At 50.5% G+C, this 21,375-nt stretch overlaps 1 protein-coding gene across 4 annotated transcripts in view; it reads left to right on the top strand.

Moving 5' to 3' along the window:
- Positions 1-21,375, top strand: part of Bcl11b (BAF chromatin remodeling complex subunit BCL11B) — an 84,262-nt gene that overhangs the window by 17,150 nt on the left and 45,737 nt on the right. For 2 of the 4 annotated variants that reach the window (XM_036206497.1, XM_036206496.1), the window contains exon 3: positions 20,243-20,458. The exons of the other annotated variants lie outside the window; for them this stretch is intronic. In XM_036206497.1, coding sequence (XP_036062390.1) covers positions 20,243-20,458 — 216 coding nt within the window. The remainder of the gene's footprint in view (positions 1-20,242; positions 20,459-21,375) is intronic. 4 annotated transcript variants of the gene reach the window in all.

The raw sequence follows: 21,375 nt of genomic DNA, 5'->3' as shown, positions 1-21,375 counted from the left end.
TTCCACCATGGCACTCTGCTCCCTAGCTACACACACTTTTGGGTGTTTTAGGAAAGGCTCAGTGAGAGAGCTATGGAAGCTTCCACAGGGCTCTGAGACTCACACATCAGAAACAATGGCAGGGGGAGATGTCCACCCCTGTCTCTTTTATCACACTAATGTCACGTGATATCTATTGCAGTGCCTCACCTGGGAAGGGCATGGGAACCTTGATGTCCCCTGGACTGAACCCAAACACCTTTACTCCAGCTGGTCTGAGGGCAAATCACTCTGCTTTTCCAGCCTCAGTTTCTTCCTGCACCCACTTTTTAGTATCATGAAGGAGACTCAATGAAATGTGGCCTAGGTTATACCTCAGAGCAGAAATCAAGTCAGAGGTAGACCACCCAGCAGAGGAAAGAGTGGACCCGGCTTAGCAGCGATGGGGAACCTGTTTTCTCAGTCTTACTCTTGGAGCTGAATCTGGTCCTCTTCGTTCTCCTCAGATGGCCTCCAAAGGAAATTTGGTTCTTCACGTTACCACCCTGTCCACATCCAAAAGGGGGCCCGATGGAGAGGAATCTGCTGTTGGCCTTTCTTTTCTTTTTCCCTGAATTGAAAAAAAGAAAATAAATAAAAGGAGGACATGACTCTTCCTGAGGGGTTGAGGTTTTTTATTTTAGATATAAGGGAGAAAACAGACAGAGACAGAGACATCTGTGGAAGTCCAGAGTGAGCATGGGCAGACCGGGCTGGGGCATGTTTGAGAGAGGAGGAAGGAGAGCAAGAGAGATCCCGCTGACCGAGATGGGTGCTTGGGCTAAGAGTCTGGTGTAGCCCAGCCCAGTCCCTAGGCAGGAGTAGTTTAGGGTGGAGGGCGGGAGATGCCAACCAGGAGGCCCTTGTAACAGGTAGGGACTGAGGGTTGCTGGGAGAATTAATAGACATCACAGCCATTTGTCCCAGGTTTGAGTCCTAACACCCCCAAGCCCCAAATGTCAGTTTTCTGAAATATAGGATATAGGATAGTAGTGATGGGAGGTGGCAGGTCCCTAGCTTGGAGGTGGCAGCTGGTCATCACAGTGGTGGCTGTGCTTGCTGCATGTGTCTTCATTGGAAACCTGAGCTGGGCCCAGGATGAGCCTGGAGAGTCCTAGTACAGACGGGGGTTTATGGCTTCAGAAACCCACTGTTGGAGGAAAGGGGTCCTGGTGAGCCCCATGATTTCCATGCTGCTCTGAGACTATTCGCTGCAGGCTATGTAGAAAATTCAATGTGAAAAACCGCAGCATTAGCTTGAATGTGAGAGGAGCAAGTAAATAAGAGGCTTGTGCTGGCAGCTGGAGATAACCCCACTTGCTGGATACCTCAAAACACTTGCATTTGATCTATTTGGAGTTGCTATTTTCCCTCAAAATTAAGATTAGTTAAATCCATGCATATTGTGGTATGGATTATCTCTTTTTATTATTGAATCGTGACAACTAATTATTAGTTCCGTCTGCAGTGAGGCACAGGCCCGTCTTCTGACTGAGGAACCACAGCCCTGGGTGAACACTGGCTGGTGGACTGACGTCAGGGCTCAGGATGGTTTGCCGGGAGGTCCAGATAGAGGTTCTACCGGGCCCTTCTCCTCCTGTGCTAGATGGGTTTCTTGGGATGTCCCACTTAATTTTTAAACCTCCAAATAAATATTTCTAATCTTATATTGAATTCAGGTTTGGAAGGTTATTGGAGAAGTTAAGGAACTTGCCCATAGTCACATAGCAAAGCGAAGCCAGACGTGGTTGGCCTGGCCAGCTTGCATAGGCTTTTAGGGAGAAGAATTCTGTCAGTTGCTTGGCAGATCTGGGGGCATCCGGCAAACACCTCTGTCCCCCATCTGGCGTGATTTTTGAAACCCTTGCTGGAATCTGGATGCAGCCAGGAATCCTCAGGCCCCCAAAACTTGACCCTTGCATGTGAAGGCTTTGGAAAGGCGCAGGTGGCAGCTGGGCAAGCTGTACAATGTGAATGTCTGTGGGCCTGGGTTAGATTTTTTTTTTCCCACTGAGACTTACTTGTTTTATTTTATATTCGTTGTTGTAGTTGTTTGTAACCCACAAATACAAATCGTTTGTTTTATTTTGTGGAATTGTGGGTTTGAACAAGTACTAGCTATTCACTTCTGCGAGTCCCAGCCCCCTGTACAACTGGATGGTCTGTTTCTTTCCAGGACCGATGGTTTACTGTAAATTTTACTTGTGTGACTGTATACCCTTAGACCAGGAGCTATTGTTACAGGGCCACTCAGAGGAAGGCTGCTGGCTGGCCTCAGAGGTGACAAGGAAGAGCTGGTAGTGTCACTACAGATTTGGTGGCTTGTCTGAAGTTAGCTCTCATGATCCTGAGTCAGGACATGTGGCATTTTGCTAGCCATCACTGCCCAGCCCTGAGGCTTGGGGCCAGTTATCTCTCCCAGAGGGTCCTACTTCATCTGTAACTGGGGGTGAGCTTCTACACAGCAGGAGACAGAGGCTCCCGAACTATACAGACCAGAGCGGTACTAATGACAGTCACGACCCCAGTTCTGAGCTATAGTCCAAAATTTTACTGGATTAAAAAAAAAAAAAAAAAAAAAAAAGGTCTGCTAGAAGGGTCTCCCGTCTCCCCCTGCACTTCCCATGAGGTGTGTGTCTCTATTTGCTAGATGGCATATTGGCCCATTCTTGCAGCAGCAGCTTGAAAAAGGAAGTGAGGAAAGAAAGAAAGAAATTTGGCCCTGAGGGAGAATTTAGCCACATTCAGTCTGTTACTGTTTTTTGTTTGACAGTGGTTAGCAGTTGACTTGGGTTTTTTATTTTATGTGTGTGTGTGTGTGTGTGTGTGTGTGTGTTGTTGATGGTGTTGTTAGTCTCATGCCAAGCTAGGGAGATTTGTGTCCATGTCTATGCAAAGAAGACAGCCTGGCCTTCACTCCTGTTCCCCTGGGGTTATCTTTTCACTGGAGGTTGTGGTTTTTACCTTGTCGGAATTTAATTTAATATATGCTTACTGGAGCTGAGTATGTGCTATGTGCCACTATTTCCAAGGGCCTTGTAAAGATGGACCCTCCGCTTAATCATCTTACAACTGTGTTTGGTGGGTGTTAACTTCAACCCCACTTTACAGAAGGGTAAACAAGCAGAGATATGGTCATATTTGATTCTTGGTTCCAACTGCTATCTCCACCCTCTACACGCTGGAAATCAGCTGCTACTTTCATTTTGTAAGAGAGACAACTGAGTCATAGGCAGGGGAGTGCCTACGTTTGTGGGTGGTTCATTGGAACCTGGCTCTTGCCCCATGCCCCGGAAGGCGTCTTTGTTGGGTCCTCCCCTCCTGTGGGACCCAGTGGGTTTTTACTGTGGTAGGGACAGGCTTTTTGCTCCTAGCTGGGCACTGGGTGCTGTCTACTGGGGGCCATTCTGAGAGGAAGTGGGGCCAGGAGGACAGTGGCCCCACCTGTGCTGTGCGTATCTGTGGTTATGTGTCCACTGTTGGCTGTGCTGTCCTAACTGTAGGATGGTAACCTGTAGGTGGCTTTCTGGGTCCAGGAAGAACCAGGCAGGGAGGGATCTGAGACCTGGAAGCTATGTTCTTGCTGTGTGACCTTGAACCTGCCCCGCTTCCCTCTCTGGTTCCCAGTCTTCTAAGCTAAAATGTGAGAAGAGGTATTTAGGTAGACCCCCTCAGCTTCCCATCTAAGCCCTCCTACAAAGCCAGACTTAACTCTTTTACATATGGGGCTTGGAAGGCAAGTTTCCCTGAAGAATTGGCTGTTGAAAATAAAAACCATTGATTGGGGGTGGGGGTGGGGAGGATGAGGTTGCTGATTGGGAAAGGCTGACCTCCTGGTAGTCCACAGGTCTGTGGTGGCATTTGTTTGTGGCTTCCCATACAGTGTACCTGAACCTGGCTCAAGAGGGTGAAGGACTCCCCTCCTGGTGTAGGCAAGCAGTTGAGATGTGCCTCCCAAGGCAGGGCAAAACTCCAGTCCAAAACAGCCACACCTAAAGATGTGTGAGCATAGTGGTCGCCCATGGGCTAGAGCCAGGGGGCAATTTCTAAGACTTTCAGGTTGTCAGTGTGGACACAGCTTTAAAGGGGCAGGCCAACCGTGGGTGTAGGGTTCAGCGCCTAAATGCAGAACCCTGTAAAATGGCTGCAGCCCCAGAGCCTGGCTTATGGCCCCAATGAAGGCACAAGTGAATCCCAGTTAGTGTCCAGCAAGAATAAACCTGGTTACCCTTGAACTGTCTGAGTGGCCTCCTTTCAGCTTTTCCAAGGCAGACCAGATTTCTGGAGAGGGTAGGAGTTAGGGATGGGCCCTTGAGGATGGAGGGCAGGGTCTTTCCTGTTTAGGGTGACAGTAGGGTCTGGTTCTTCTCCCTTATAAACAAATAGGACACTCCTCCCTTGACCCCTTCCCATCTCCAACAAATGGCTGGAAAACCGTTGTGGGGTCCTACACCAGAACTAAGTTCTTTCTTGGAGCCTGAGCTGGGTCTGCCCCCAACCCCCACCTTAGTTCAAAGCTAACCAATGAGGAGACGGAAACAGTGCGGTCTTCTCGGCATCATTGGCTTGTAAAACTTTCCCTGAAAACCAGGCGACTTTATTCGCTGGGAAGGGGAAACAAAGGCATGTCATTTTCCCGACTTGGCCTTTGCTTTGGGGAAAATGGGAAAGAGTCATTTTCGTAAACAGTCTCTCGGAGTCACAAAGGGGTTCTGCGCTTCGGGTCGGAGTCTGTATATTGCAGTGCAGAGGTCTGGAAAGTGGCCCGTGGTTGTGATGGTGGTCTCTAAGGTTTCAGGGTGTTTGAGGCCTGTGGTGGGGACCAGGGAGGTGGGCGGGTGGACATCAGAATCTTCACGATTCTGACACTGACCCTCCTCTCAGGCTCTTGGTACAAGGCACCACTAATGCAATTTCCCACGCACCCGGACAGTGCTACTTGAAAGACTCCGTCTCCTTTCCCGCCTCTAGAGGACAGCAGCCCCTCCCCCACCCAGCCTCTGGCCATCTCCTAGGCTCCGGAGAGAGGGGGTTGGGACTGCACGCCTCCGGCTTGGTCCACGTGATATGCACCTCAGACCCTGCCTGCTTGGAGGTCACTCTGAAGTTTGGGTCCATTGACACCAATCCACCCAGCAAGAGAACACAATGGCTTTTCCCCAATGCCGGCCGCACAGTGTTTTGGGCGGGTGCACGGTGCGGTACGGACACCCACAACTCGGTGACTGCACCCGCGCCTCTCTGGCTGTAGGTAATCTTTCCTAGGCCCGCCCGGGTATGCTGGGGGCCTCTGCCGCACCGCTCCCGGGCCTTGGGGTGCGCCCGGTCTTCCTCTGACCACTCCTGCCCGCCCTCCCCGCCATGCACGTTGCTTGCGCCCTGGGCAGGAGGCCGAGGGGAGCCAGGCCCATGCATAATTCGGGAGCTTAATGGACCAGCTGCCCGCGCAGGGCGCAGAGCTGGCGGAGGCGCAGCTGACCCTGGCGGCGTCTGGCCTCGCGGGGCAGGCGTGCTCCTTTCTTCTCTGCCCGCTTCGGCCAGGGTTGGAGGAAGGGGTGGGGGCGGGCTGGACAAGCCGAAAGGCCACTCATGGGGTGGATTTGTTCTTGGAGCAACCACTCATGCAACTTTTTCTTTGGGTTTCGGGGACTGTGCACCGAGTCACAGTCGCCAGGACTGGCTCCTGCAGGAGTTGCAGTGCGGGTTTCTGCGGAGCGGGCTGAAGCCCCAGATTCCATCCTTTTATGTGCTCCTTTCCTCCGACCCCACCCCCACCCCCTCACCTTGGAGGCCCCCAGCCCAGCCGCAGTCCAGTAAGCACACTCCTGGCATGGAGCCAGCTTCTTTCCTGGGCTGCAGGAGAGGGATGGAGGCGGAGACCCAAGGTCAAGGACGGGGAGGCGGCTGGCTTTGGGGCCCTTTGTGCATGGGATGCCCCTCCTCCACCGCTCGCCCCCTCTCTGCGCAGAGTGCATGCGCCAAGTCGAGCGACCCCTGGCCTGGGAAATTGCATTTCAGAACCCCCTGGAAGCTGCCAGTGAAGCCACGGCGAGGGGCAGACATCCCAGCCTGTGTGATCTTTGCTCAGGGTCCTGGGGCCACCTAAAGATCCCCATCTTTTGCTGATATAGTTCAGAAGGGATCTTAAGCTCACCTTGGCTTAAGGATCCAGGTGAGACCGGAAGGCAGGGGTCTGAGATCCTTCCTGCATACTTGAATTCCTGCAGGGCAGCCAGGCCTCCCCCCAAGTGGGAGAGCTGGGACCTGCTGTTTTAGAGGGGAATCTTGGGCTTGTGACTTTGAAACACTCGGGGACAAAAGTTTTTCCCAATTGTGTAGGGCAGAAAGCATGGGATTAGGAGTGGAGTAAACCCCCTCCTCAACACCCACCGCGTCTTTAACCATACCCCTAGAGAGACTTGGTATGCAAATTGTCACCTTGCTAGAATTCCGGTACTCATTCTGTGTCTTAAAAATTGGCCTCATTGTTAGCTCTCCAAGAGGCACTTACAAACAGTGGTGGATCTCGGAATCAACCAATAAGCCTCCCCCGCTTTTTGTTTGTTTTTGAGACAGGTTTCTTTTAATAACAGCTCTGCCTGTCTTGGAACTCGTTCTGTAGACCAGGCTGGCCTCAAACTCACAGAGATCCTCCCTGCTTCTGCCTCCCTTGTGCTGGGATCAAAGGTGCGCCCCACCATGCCGGGCTCAACCAATAAACTCATAAGAAAACGGGCCAAATATTCTTCTGGAGCTGGTACTCCTGGAATAAAAAAGAGTGTTGATTGCCCAAGGAAGAGGAGGCATTTGCCTTAGCTGGGACATCTAGCCTAGGATTGGGCCCAACTCTCCATTCTCCATTATTTAGAAATAGGTGTGAGCTAGACAGAATAAATGCTTTAGAATGGTAGGCAAGGTGGTTTTAAAAAATGTGTGTCCACGTGCGCCTATGGTTTGGGCCTGACAGGGTGGGCTGTGCCTTCTGACCTCTCTGGGTCCTGTGTCAACAATGCCTTCCTGGCATTTGGAGAAAGAGTTGGTCTTCAAAAGAAAAAGGGAAAAAACAAAACCAAACAAACAAGCAAAAACAAAAACAAAAACAAACAAAAAACCCCAAACCCACAGGTTTTGCTAATTTGAACTTCGAGCAACTAGCTTTTCTGGAGGTGTCTGAAGGTACTTGTCAATTTATTTGTTGAAAAGCTTTGGGGAGCAGCAAGTTGTTCCCAGGAATGGAAACCTCCCCTTCCTGGACAGGAAGGGTTTCTCTCTGCCCAGACTTGCTCTTGGGTTTCTCAGTCGTCCATTTATGTCAGTTCCAACAAGATAGAAACTGCCTTTGGATATCTGTAAATACGGGTAAAGATCACAACCCTGTCCTCAGAATGGACTGGGACGCAAAGGCAGGTTCTGTGTTTGATTAATATTTATGTACCTGAGTTCCTTTAAACAATGAAGATGAAATGCGCTCTCTCTCTCTCTCTCTCTCTCTCTCTCTCTCTCTCTCTCTCTCTCTCTCTCTGTGTGTGTGTGTGTGTGTGTGTGTGTGTGTCCCAGCTCTGCAGTCAAAAGAGATGAACATTTTAGTGTGTTTGGAGGCTAGATGTGTGAGAGAATGGGTCACTGTTCATGGTTTGCTTTTGGGACAAATGTCCTGGGGTTGACTGGCTTAATGGCCACATAAGAAGAAGGCTGGTTTTTTATTTGTGTTTTCCTTACGTTGATGACTTGAAGGTGATTTTAAAAATTATGCATTTTTTCCTCCTCTAGATTTGAGCTAAGGCTTGGGGCTGTGTAGTGGAAGGTTTACCTCCAGGGCCTGACACTCAGCCCCTTCCACTCCACCCCACCATCCTTTGGGTCTTTCATGCCTAGGTGCCAGAGTGACAGAGGGCTGCCTGGCTATGTGGCTCTGAGCCCTGGGCTGTGTCCTCAGGGCACAGGTAGCTTTGCTTGGCTTTGTTCAGGAGCAGTGTGTGGGAGGTGTGCCTGGAAATGGAGCCCTCTGTCAGCAGGATCCTGTGGCAGCCCAACCGTTGGGGTTGGTAGCTGAAGCGGGGGCAGAAGAAGCCTTCTACAGCATCACTGCCCAGCACTTTCACTTCCGCTGCTTGGAGAAATCTCCACGTTCTTGTAGAATTAATTCCCTACAGCATCTCTTCTTTCGGTGGCACCTGCACCCCGCTTAGGCGTTCGATAAATATTTGTTGCAGTTGGAGAGTCAGGTATCTCCTCAGGGCTTAGGCCCCGGGGTGAAGGAGACTAGAGCCTTTGGCACACAGCCTGTCCTGTCCTCCAAGTACCCAGGGCCAGCTCGAGCCCCTCAGCTGGTGCCTGTATCTGTAGAATGGGGATGTATCTTTTTTGCTTACCGGTTCCGTGAAGCTTTGGCTGGTTTCGTAGACACCATACCCGAGAGACTGTTATTGTTTGGGCCCTGGGGGCGGGGCGACTAATTTGCAAGGAACGGAATCCAACAGCTGCTTGTATATATAGGGTGTTGTTTTTAATGCAATGAGGAAGCATTTGGGGGTTTTCGGGAGAGGCTTATGGTGGTAACTAGGAAACACCCCTCACCCATCTCCATTCACGTTAGAGGCCCTTCTCTGCAGCCCCCTACCTCCAGCTCCTCCTTGTTGGGGAACATCATGTGATTGATGATCTTAATACTGGGTGATGTTACTGTTGCCCTTGACCTGAACACCCCAGAAAAAGTCCTTTCCTGTCCTCATACTAGCTTCTGGCCATGGAAGGGTAGGGAGCAAGTTGAGGGTGGGTGAGGAGGGTGGGTGTTGGGGAATGGAATGTAGACTGGAATGCTTATAGCAGGCTGCCTTTAAATGCATAGTCTTACTCAGTGTAGGTGAAGAAGGAACTCTGGCCAGCCCGGTGAGGAACTTCCCCTTGTCCTTCCTCTACCTCCTCTCAAAGCTCACAGAAATTGGCATCTGTACCCATCTAGTACACAGCTGGCGGCTATGAAATGGTACCTTCACTAGGGAGATTCAGACCTCCAGTGGCCTGCAGGGGGGCCAACATTTTACCTTTTTGTTGCTGTAATTTTGTATTCAAAGAAGTTTGGTTCCTTTTCCCTCTGCAAATGCTCGGAGACCTGAATTCGAGTTTTGATAATAACCTCCTGACCTTGCTGTGTATTTGGAGTACGTACCAGCTGGGGCTTGGGTTTGGGACAGGGTGTGTGTGTGTGTGTGTGTGTGTGTGTGTGTGTGTGTGTGTGTACACGCGCGCGCGCGCGCGCACATTCTCTTCTTCCCTCCGGGGACCTTGGCAGAGCCCTTGTTCCAGCATCTGAGATGAAGAGGGGTGGGGGCTGCAGATAGATGGGGGCTGTATCGAAGTGTGGGCTCTCAGCCAGGTGTGCGGGACTCTGTAATTGAATACAGACCCCAGTGAGCTCCATGTGGGCATGGAGGATGGGCAAGGGAGGTGTCGAGGTTCCCCGCTCTCTCGCGGCTGAACCTGGAATCTCAAAATCTCCCAACTCCATCGAGCCCAAATGGTGCGTGGAAAACCCAGGAGCAGCAAAGATCCTAGAAGCCCGTACATATTCTGTTTGTGCGGGCAGGCTCTTGCATCTTTTGTTAGTGGCAGTTACTTAATTAACCCACAGATTAGGGCTGCCTTCTTTGACACGTGCATATATTTTGGGGGAGAATATTCTTGTTCTCAAACTCCAACCAGAACTGCTCAGGAGCCTCCCCGGGGGGCTATGACCTCTCTTGTCTTTCCAGCTGCCCCTTCCTGTTCCCTCGACCCACCCTTCCCTTAAACCCAAGTGGGCTTGGAGCTGAGTGGAGGACAGGCGTGTTACACACAGCTAAATAAATCATGTTTACGCTTGGCGTTCTTGGTAGTGAAAAAGCTGTTGGCGGTTTCCACTTCCTTATTTCTCAGCATTTGCTCCCTACCTGTTTTTGAGTACATGCCCAGAAATAGTAGTTTTGTCAAATGAGGGGATAATGCCAGCCAGCCTTTTCTGCTGCCAAGGAAGCTGCTGGATTTTGCAAAACAGAGTGACGTTTTTTCAGTGACACTGATTTCCCCCCTCAAAGAAATTAGGGTGTGGAATAAGGGGTATTAAAATGCACGTAGAGGAGAGGGGGACAAAGCTTCCTGGCTACCTTTGCTCAGGGCTTATCGCAAGCAGGGTTAGAGAAAGAAAGGTCTGAATTTTTTTGTTGGTGGTGGCTTTTCCCAGGGCAGCCGGCAGGCAGCTGTAGGAGGTGCAGAGGCTGTTCTGGGCCCTGAGAACTGAGTCAAGTTCCTGCATTGCAGTCTCAAGACTTCATTTTCTCAGATTGGGAGATGTGGTGCAATGATTTTTTTTTTTCTTTCCGTCTGTTCAGATTTTGGGTCTGTTTAGTTCTGGAGGCCTCCTGACTACATTCTTTCTCCTCCGAGGTACCAGTTAGGAATCTCTCCCAGGGCCGGAGTGGGAACTCGTGGGGACCCTACTGACATTGTCATTGTTTCTGTATGAGCCACGCAGGCCTTCCCACCTCTGCATTTCACTCATGATGTTTTGGGGGGCATCTGAAAAAGTCACTTTCATGCTGGGTCCCCTCTGCCAGGCAGAGGACTTCCTGGGTAATTACAGCTAAGTGCAGGCTTTCGGATTAAAAAACATTAGAGAAACGATTTAAAAAACAAGTGAATGGTAGATAAACACGTTGCTTCTGGAGGAAGGCGAGACCTGTGTTCTCTGAAGGATTCCTTCAGGAATTCTATCCGTGGTCCAGCTCCTCAGCCCTGTTGCAAAGATGGCCAGGAAAAAAAAAATACAATAAAATCAAAGTAGGCGTGCTATGATTTTCCACAATTTCTAATGGGAATACTCCACAGTAGAGATGATATTTCCATTGAGGACTGCGTTGCCAGCATTTTTAATTACATTAAATAGTGGTGTAAGCCTCAGTTGAATGTAAACCTCCGGTTCGGCCGCCGCTGTAAGCCTTCTAGCTAGATTGACTTGTAAGCATCAACGTTGCCAGTGTTAACGTGATAACCATCTTTATTAAATTAATCCCACCAAGTGTTAATTTTTATGTATTTTGTTGAGCACACACCCCACATCACCTCTGGTGTTGCAGGAGATGAAAATTCATGGGGGGGGGAGTAAGAAGGTGACTGCCACTGTCAGTGTTTGGACCCCCTTAAAAGGAAGTGGGTGGCTTTTTTCTTTTTCTTTTCTTTTCTTTTTTTTTTTTTCTTTTTGTTGCCACCAAATGCTACTAGGCTGAAAAGCCGGCTCACAATATGTATATTAAATGCCATCTACATACAGAAAACCGAGGTAAAGAGACGACTTGGTTGAAAGTAATTACAGGCCTGTTCAGCCCTTTAGTCAGTGACATTTCAGACTCAGCTTAGAAACATAAAGAGACAGAAAGATCCTGTCCTTACGTGAGGCAAAGCGTTCAACCCTGGTATTCTTATTCTATGTCCATTCAAAAAAGGTACAAAGAGATAAACTGGGGGGGGCGGGGATAATCACCAACTAAATCTAGAGAAGAGGTGTGCGTGTGTGTGTGTGCGTGTGTGTGTGTGTGTGTGTGTGTGTGTGTGTGTGTGTGTGTGTGTGTGTGTATGTGTTTAAATTATAATAGGGGAGATCAATTGCTTATAACTAACACATGCAGTAAAAACAAACCATGCGTTTAAGGGCTAGCAGGGATCCTCTTTTTATATTTGGTTTTCTTGAACCTTTCTTTAACTAAGTTTACTTCTGTTCCATCTGAAACAAGAAACCCAGCTGACCCAGAGGCTGTGAGTTCGCTTCTGGAGTTTTATGGTCCCTTCTGCAGAAGGACAGACAGCTGTGCGGACTTGCCTTACCCCCGGGGGCTCTCCACGTGCGAGCGCCCTCTGTGTGCTCCATGCCCTTAGCTGGAGTCACCACACTAATCCGTGTTGGTACTACCTTTTCTTTTCATTGGCCTGGGCTGTGTTCTTTCCCTGCTCTCCAGGATGCTCACAGTTCAGACTTCTGTCTCCCTTCTATTTATTCTCTTGAGTTTTCCCCACGAGGGCTCAAACAAAATCCTGGGTTGGAGCTCCTGACACTTTCTCCCTGCAATGATTACCTGAATTCAGCAGTTTTCAAACATATTTTTTGCAGGATCAGATTTTGGACAAGGGTCAAGTTCAGTGTTTTCAGGTTATCGGTGTCAGGCCCCATGGATGCTGTCGGAGAGGATAAAGGAGTCCTTAGTTTAAACCTCCCGGGAGGCCCCAAAGCTGACAGTTCATTTCCTGGGTTATTTCCCTCTTGTAACGTGACTTGTTTTCACTGTGGATCCCCCTCACCCCCGAGTTGTAAATGAAAGGAAACATGGGGACATACGTGAGGGATGCATGACTGAGCTTGTCGTTGGAGTCTGGCCCTAAGTTTTATCTGCGAAAGGACTGAAGCATCCTGACCCCTAGGTCTCAAATTTTTCATTCTTGGAATGCAAACAATGTACTCAGCTGTTGACTTCCATTTGTAAGCAGTGTCTCCATGGACTGTGATTCCGTGGACACATGTGGCAAACCGTTTGTTCTGGAAGCAAACCAAGACAAAATTTCTGAAGTATTGACTGACTTGTCTTGGAGGGCAGAATCTGATGAGCGATGAGCGTTGACGCAGCTCCGTAGCTTTTGACTCCAGGTAGACAGATAGACGGCAAGCCTGTCCATGTTCCTGACGTGTTTGTGTGTGTGTGTGTGTGTGTGTCGGGGGTGGGGGGCTTGTGGTGTGTGTTTGCATCTTTAGCCCCTCTCTGTGTCATAAATACACCCACATAAATTTTTCTAACTAGTCAAACACATGGCCTCCTACTCTGCCATGTCATGCCCCTAGACCATGTCATTCCCAGAATCCTGAATCTTAGTTTGGTGGACTATGCCTTCCAAGATCACAGTTGAGGACCTGGTTTGCTGTTGCTAAAGCCACCAGGCTCGGGCTTTGTCGGCAGCTGACTTGCATTCCAGCAGTTCTGAGAACTACATACTTCAAGGTACCCATCTGGGGACTGGAATAGTGGGGCCCAAACAACTGTCCAGCTCCTCCGCCTTGACTCTGGGTAGATCCAGTGGATGCTTCAGGGTCACCTTCATACCTTAGTGGCACCCATACTATCCTCCCATCTGCCTCTGGAGCCTTTGGGGAAGCTGTCGGAAGATTCTGGAACAAGTGGTGTAGCCTCACCTGTCTTTGGCTCTGGATGGGGAAAGAGGATCTGCTTGCTTCAGAGGATTTCAGCAGCTCCATGTCTGAAGGAAGTTGGGACTGGCAGCCTTTGAAAATGGTGTTTCTGGACCTTGGGAAGTGGTGCCGCTGTATACCTGCTTCTGATTGCTAGATGCAGCTGCCTGAGAGAATGATCTCTTTTCCAAGGCTGGCAGGCAGTGTGAAAGCAGGTTTTGGTGGGCTGTTGGAGGGTGCGACCCTCTCTCTGCCTCCCTCAACCCTTCCCTGGAATGCCTGTCAGGGAGCTCTTTGGCAGTTGCAGGGATGCCAGATGAGGGAGGAGCTTGGAGGGAGGCAGCCTGGCTCAGGATCCAGAAGATGTGCTGTTTTCTCCTAGGGTAACTGAGCTTTTCATGCTGGGTGTAGGAAAGATGTCCAGCTGTGCACATGGGGTTGTGAGTAGTGTCCCTGGGTGGTCATTTCACGAAAAGTCAGTAACAGTAGTTTTAGGCTCAGTCATGAGCAATTACCTGTGTTCCTTCAGGCTGTGGCCAGCCATTTTCTTCCCTGCCGTGGGTACCCACAGCAGCTTCTCTCCATCCAGTCATAAGCAGGTGGTTGATGGGGAAGTGAGATAGGCCCTTTCACCTGCATCCAACCTTCAGTCACCTCCAGCCACCTGCAAGGTCACCGACCCTTGAGAAAGCAGCCCAAAGACAGGGCAGGGTGGGTTTGAATTTTGGGTTTATGTCTCCCATGTGAACTCTATAAACACAGCTATGAGACCCCATTTGCTGGTGAGACCCTTTTTACCCTTGTTGCCAAGAACATATGCACCCCACATCCCTGTGACACAGTCAGGGACTGGAGACCTATGATGTGATGACCATCACATGCTGCTGAGGCAAGAGGGACATGTGAGTCAGACCAAGGATCTAGAAGAGAGAGGGGAAAGTTGGGAACCCTCTTCATGGCCGTTGGTCATTTGCTGTGGGGCAATGAGCCCAGCTACCCTCTCACTGACTTGCTTTCTGGCTTTGTCATGGAGGGCTGGCCTGGCCTTCTAGGTTTCATGGCAATCGATAGAGTTCATTAGAGGCCTAGATTTTCTTTTCTGCTTTGTTTTATCATTACACTTTATTTCTTACGATGAAAGAATAAAAGAATTTACTTGTTGAGTTTAGCTCCCCAGACCTAGGGAGCTCTGACAGTGACTGACAGAGAGGTTTCCTTAGAACCATTCCTATTTTTCCCATCCCAGTTACTCCCTCCCCCTAAGGAAGGAGTGGGGGAGAGACCAGGGATGGCAGGCCCAGGCCTTGTCTAGTGAGTTACCCAGGCCTGTCTCCATTAAGGTGGCACGCCACCCCTTTGAAATAGGAAATTGCCAAAATGGATGTCATTGGCTGCTAATTAGATGAATTTTAACTGCAGGATCATCTTACCAGCTAATACCGTTATTATGTGCTTCCTTGTGAACCCGTGGTGGAGCCGTTACAGTGGGAACTTTGCCTCCACAGCCATCTAGCGGAGTTGGGTTTTGAGGTTCTTCTCCGTGGCAGCTGGCTTTCCGTATTTCTGTGTTTAGACCAGAGCCAGTGAGAGGGGGCCCTTAGATGTCCAGACTGTGGGCTTCAGTGTTCCCCCCTCCCCAGATGTCACTGGCCCTCAATCCTTGGGCCTCTGGACTAGCCCAGCAGCCGCATATTATGGCCAGTGGCCGTCTAGGCTCTTTATCACCACAGCATCATGCTCTGAACACGCTCTGGCTTTTCAAGTGTAAACTGGCTTCACCTCCATCTTCTCTCTCTACTAAACCGGAAAAAGAATCTTAATTTCCTGTCGGGCTGGGAGGAGGCAGGCTAGAGTCAGGATAATGATTCTTAAATATGAGCAATGCATTTGGTTACATGTTATTTTTCTCTACCCCCTTAATACACAGCATTTTTTTTTTTATCATCCTTAAGACAAAGTAGCTGGCAAAATATTTAAGTGATCAGAAACAAATGTTTTTATTTGCCTGCGTGCGAATTGGGTTATCTGCCTATCTTGTTTATGAAATTTGGGGCTGCTTTTCCCGCACAGTATGTTCGCCTCTCGAATCTTCCCCGGTTCCCATTTCCATATTTCTGCGTTGCTTCTTCTTTGTTAATCACTTGGCAAGCGCTTATTTGAATATTAAAAATTTCTTTAATCATCAAACGCAGGAGCACAGTCTCATGAATATTCATATTCTCCCCCTCCTCAGACTGGATTCTAGTTCATTACCCTGCAGTAAAAGCCAAACAGCCATCAATCGCCCTCATTACTGGCTCTGGCGTTTTGATTGGCTGCCTGCTGCCCATAGCTTTCTTTCTTTCTTTCTTTTTTTTTTTTTTTAAATTTCCCTTCTCCTATGAGCTGTCTTATACCTGCCAACAACTTAAAAAAAAAAAAATCAACAATGCAAGAATAAATTTCTCTGGTTGAAAACAACTTAGCAAACTTGTCAAACAGCCGTTGTAGCCGGCTGGTTCCTCCCTGGACACTAGGACTGTGTATCTCTCTCCCCAGTCCTCCTGGCCCACCCTAGCCACCCCCCAAACCAAAAGCCAAACAACAACAACAACAAAACCCTATCCCCAAACAGAAAAAAGGTGTGGGGGAGAAAGAGATAGAATTAAATAAATAAATAAAAAAAAGAGAAACTTGAGCCTCAGAGATGAATATTTGTCAAGAGAGTTGACGTAAGTTTCATTTGCATAATGACTTTGTACTTCTGCATTAATAAAATTTGCATATGAAGCCATGTTAATTACTCCTGATCATGCTTTTTGCATTCATGCATAGTAATTTTCTCCGACTTGTGAGAATTAATGTCTTGGCACGAGGGGGGGGGGCGGGGGAAGGGGCGCGGGGACTGTCAGGTTCCCTCGCCAGAGTCCCTCTCTCACACGCGCTGGCGTGGCTGTCTGTCTCCTTTGATCTCTGACTCATTTCTGCACCATCAGTAGGAGTTCTCGCCTTTAAAAAAATGTATCCGTTGAAAGGCACCGGTAGGGAGAAAAATAGACCTCTCCGCACGGTGTGTGCCAGGCCCCGCTCCCGGGCTAGGAACATGGAATCTGCCACCTCCCGGTTGCAGAGTGGCAGCCCGAGGATGCTGCACCAGGAAGGCTGCACTGGGAAGACTTGGTTCCCCTCAACCCGGACTGGGTGGTTCCAGGCATTTTTTTGTGTGTCTACACGCTCCTGGCGGTGGGCGTGTCGCTGGCTAGTGCGCATGTGCAGGGCATGGAGCCCAGCATCTGCAAGGATTGCTTGTGAGGGAGGTGGGCTTCGGGCCGCTCCAACTACTTCACCCCCAGGAAGGCATCAACAGTGATCTTGCCCCATTTGGCTTTTAGCAAACATATCACAGGCCTTCTAGGGAGACTTTTGCATAGTCTTTTGTAGGTTGCACAAATACCAAGAAGGCTGCCTAACCTTGACTTTGGAGCCTTGTTTCCACGTGTTTGAGACGGGCAGTAAATATATCCCTATCCTATAGGAAGGCCTTATGTCATGGCATGATACAAGTATCAATTTTTTATTTCTTTCCCCCTGGTTAAAATATACTTTTATGATAAAAAAAATTGAGCCAGCTAGGGTTTCATTACTCAGGGGCTGGGCTCCTAGAAGCTGAAGTAGTGGCCTTACCCCTTGGCCACAAACCTTGCTGCACATGGGTCTGTTTGGACTGGGTTAGGCTGCAAAAGCAAGTGTCTTTTACAAGAAAATTAAAAACATTGTATTGCTCATGCTATTATTGTGTCTGTGTGTACATGATGAATGAATGTGTGTGGGTATGTGTGCTGTGGTGCATGTGTGGGGCTTGGAGGACCATTGTGTGGATTAGTTCTCCTTCCCACCTTTATGTGGGTTTTGGGGGTAAAACCCTACCCTGCTGAACCATCTCATAGGCCCACATCTTCTGTTCACTGTTTTGGAAGTGCTGGGAACAGAACCCAAGACCTCATACATACTAAGAGACCATTGTTAACACTGAAGCCCAGCCCAGAGAGCTTGGGAGAAAAGGTGTCCTGGAGAGGCTTCTAGGGTGCTTCCCCACTGGAGTGGGCAGGATGCTGTGAGGAGGATGCAGAGGGAGAAAACAGAAAGCTCTGGGCCTGGAAATAAATGAGGTTTCGGAGTAAGGACAGTAGTGGCTGTGTTTATTAGGTGGCTGGCTCTGGCTGCATGTTGCCTGAAAAGGGACTACCCTAGGTCACATGTTAGCAAATGACTGAGAAGAAATTCGAACTCACTTTTCTGTTTCTGTCCAAACCCCTGTCAGTCTTTCTGTCTTTGTCTCTGTTACTGTCTATTCCTCTGAGCATGTCAGGTGCATAATTTGTTAGCAGGTCTCAGGAACTGTCTGTGTTCTAGATTCAAGGCCAGCACTCCTCCCAGCAGAAGGCTGAGAAGTGGGCAGGGACAGACCCCGGAGACATGGTCCTTACCGGTAATTTTCTTCGAAATAAAGATTCACATATTGTGAAACTTGCTCAATTTGTACCATTTGTGGCTTTGGGTTTATGTACAGTGTTGCACAGCTATTACTACTATTGAATTATCACATCCCCAAATGACCCTGTAACCCACGGTTCCTCAGTCTCCACTGCCCCCCCAGCCCCTGCAAATCACTACTCAGTTTCCATGGCTTGCCTGCCCAGGAGCTCCCCAGAGAGTTATAGGATGGTGGCTTCTCACTCAGCTTTTGTGGGAGCTGGATGTCAGAGGTGCCTCTGTGTGCAAAGCTCTGAGGTGCGCTGTGTCTCGAGGGGACTTCCTGTGGGGAAGAGGTCGATCTAACAGTCCCATAGGGGGCCCACGCCCTCCTGCCCTTGGAGCAGGTAGACTTCAATGAGGTCGTCATGTCTGAGGAGGCCCTGTGGCCACCTGTCTAGCCAGAGTGTTACCGCCTGGTGTTGGTGTGGGACTTCATCTGGACAGACCCTGGAACAGCTCCAGTGACATCCTTCCCAGCTGTGGCAGCATGACATTTCCTTTCTGCTCCTTGGCCGTTCTTCCCATCACAGTCAACTCTGAGGAGCTCCTGTTGGCATCTCAACTGTGATACGTGGTGCTGGCTGAGTTAGGGTCCTCTGTAGAACCCAGAAACCTGCTGCTTTCACTGATGGATGTGCTGAGGTCCCGGGTGCTCAGCCTTCCTCCACCTCCATGTGGCCCCTGGCTTCAGGATACAAGGTACCCTGCTCACTCTACCCCAGCTGCAGGCTTTGGAGACACTGTTACATTCATGTCCTTCCTCTCCAGTCTCAGTTTGGAGTGAGAGGTGGCCCTCCCTGTTAAGCATGGTGGTTGTCTTATCATTTAGTGCAAATTTACAGTGATAGCTTCTGGTGATCCTGAGCTCTCCAATGGTCTAAAAGGGGGGCCCACACAGGGAGGGATTCAAGGCCATTAGTGGACAGGGCGAAGTACAGTGTCTGAGGCAATAGGTTTTGAGGCAAGCACTGGCCTTCCAGGGGAGCTGGGTGGCACTGGCCTTACATTGTCTTTGCTTGAGTCCCATAAGAAAACTGTGGTGTGGCTTTCTGCTCTACGTTTGGCACTGGAACCATCCTCGGGTTTATTGACCACGCCTTTCTGGGGGGATGTGCCAACCCGGAAATATCTGGAGCGTTTGAATATATCACTCCCTCAGTGGGGTTTAGTAGTGTCAGGGCTGGCACTGGCTTCTTGGCTGGACATCAGTGAGCTCCAAGCTGGGGGTGTTTCTCAAATGCCCTGTGTACCTCTATACGTTGTTTACACACGGGCAGTGGGCTTTTGAGGAGACCCGCGACTGTGAAGGCTTGCTGTTTCTGTGGCTAGGGCAGCTGTTTGGGTCTGTGGAATGGATATCCTCCGTCCTGTGCCCAGGAGCACGTTAGAAAGCTGGATTGGAGAAAATTGACAGGGTTCTGCCTCCCAGTGGGCTCGCATGGTTCTGTGGTTCTCCTGGGAGGAGGGATTCCGCTGTGGTGGCTGCGGAGTAGGCAGATGCCCACCTGTGCAGATCTGCAGGTGCCAGGAGGTGAGACTTCGGCCTCCCCTGCAGAGCTGGTGAGGCTTAGCTGCCCATCATCTTGTGGATATTGTCTTGTCTCTCTGATGCTTCTCTGCTCAATTATTTACCCAGGGAATTTGGGCTTCTTCACTTGTGGTTTTGGCAAGGCCTTCACACAAATGTTTTGCCCTGGTGGTCTCTTAACCATGTAAGATAAACGGCCAAATCAAACCCAGGTCTTGCTGGCAGTGGAGGTTCACTGTGGGGCTGGGTGGAGGCAAGGCAGTGGCCCCCCAACCCTCCTGTTCATTGCTGTCACCGGCTGTCAGATGAGGGAGTGGAGACTCCTGAGCCAAGGTGAAGACATTAAGAGGCGTCTGGGCCGTGCTAGGTTTTCTTGTGGTCGGGAAAGGAGGAGGAAGTCAGGGCATCTTGTGGGCCACTGGGGCTTTGGTACTGCTTGTCAGGGTCTGGAGAGAGGCCTCAGGTGATCAACTAGGCAGGAGGCTCATCATTGTCCAGACCCTTGGAGGTAGACTTGAGGCGGCTCAGGCCTGTCCAAAGAACCTGTACTGATAGAATACAGCTTCCTGCCTCTTACAAAGAGGGCTCGCTCATCGCTTGAGAGAACAAATCCTCAATTGAAGCCTTCTCTGGTTTTGTTCGGAAAGACCCCACCCAGGGACTCCTAACTGGGAGAAGGGGCCCTGACAGGCCTCTGTGCCTTAACCCCCTGCACTAGGCCCCTAAAGGCAGGGTCCCTCAGAAACTATCTGGCAGCTGCAGGTGTAGCCTCTGCTAATGTCCTCTGTGCACCCTGACCCCTTCTCCCTTGTTCGGGCCCCAGTTGCCATCCCTGTCGGGCTAGTATCCTTGGGGCCAAACCCTCCTGGAGGCTCTACTGTAGCCCTGTGACCCAGGCCCCCCCTCCTGTGCCCCAAGCCTCTAGTCCAGTCCAGGGCCCAACTGACCAGTCTTTTCTATTGTTTTTTCTCCAGGGCCGTGCAGGCCTGCCCAGCTGCCACCGATGGCCCCCATAGCTGCCTCCTCTTCCCACCCTCCCACATCTGTGATTACTTCACCTCTGCGTGCCCTGGGCGCTCTCCCACCCTGCTTCCCGCTGCCTTGCTGTGGCGCACGCCCCGTCTCGGGCGACGGGGCTCAGGGTGAGGGTCAGATGGAGGCTCCCTTTGGATGTCAGTGTCAGTTGTCAGGTAACAGAGCCGCTGCGGTGGGGGAGGCGGGCTCCCGGGATGGCGGGCTGTGCCCCGGGCAGAGCTGGGGACCTAAGGCGGGTTGCCAGGGGAGATGCACCCCCCCACACACACTGAAGCTTTTTGGGGGATGGCAGCGGACGTGGCAAAGGGTGTCCACCGAATTGTAAACTCGTGCCTGTTCCCAGGGGCTCAGGGGCCCTCACCTTCACGTGTCCCCTCACCCCCGAATTCTGAGAGTCTCACTCCCAGAATGCACTGCCCAACCTCCGAGTTTCATCTCTTTGGGCTGTTTAGCCAAAGTTTAATTGGATAACACTTAACATCTGAGGGAGGTTTTCTTCTGCCCCTCGCCTCTGCTGCCCTGCCACCCACCCCAGACAAGGGTAGGAGAGGATTCCTGGGTTGTCTGTGTACAGTGCCGGAGCCATTCAAAATGCTGACTTTCTCTTTGGGACAATGTGTTGCCCATTAACTTAGAGGGAAGAAAAAAAAAGTCGTCCCAAAGAGGAGCCTTAAAAAAAAACCTCTGTGGCCATGGGTAGCAATGAAACATTGTGGGCGTCTGGGGTGGAGACTGAAGGTTGGTAGCTCTGGGCAGACCCCAGACCTGCTCCAGTCCCCTCTGCTGCTGTTGCAGGCCAGTGGAGCTGCCTGTTACACAAAGGAAAGCCACAGCCAGGTGCTGACACTGCCTCCACTGCCCCCTTGCTCTGTCTCCCCACAAACACAGACCAACGATGTCTGTGGCCTGGGGTCCCCATGAGGTCGAGGAGAGAAGGCCCTCCCTGCAGCCTCCTGGTGGGGCCTGGTTTGCAACACACTGTGGCTTCGGGAGCCAGGATGCTGACACAGACTCACGTGGCGAGCAGCTGTGGCCTGGTTTCCGTGGCCAGGGCCAGGGAGGGAGAGGGTGG

Source organism: Onychomys torridus, chromosome 14 (genome assembly GCF_903995425.1).
Source record: "Onychomys torridus chromosome 14, mOncTor1.1, whole genome shotgun sequence".
Classification (NCBI taxonomy): Eukaryota; Metazoa; Chordata; class Mammalia; order Rodentia; family Cricetidae; genus Onychomys; species Onychomys torridus.
The sequence above is the reverse complement of the archived record's forward strand: the minus strand, read 5'-3'. Positions and strand labels throughout refer to the sequence as shown.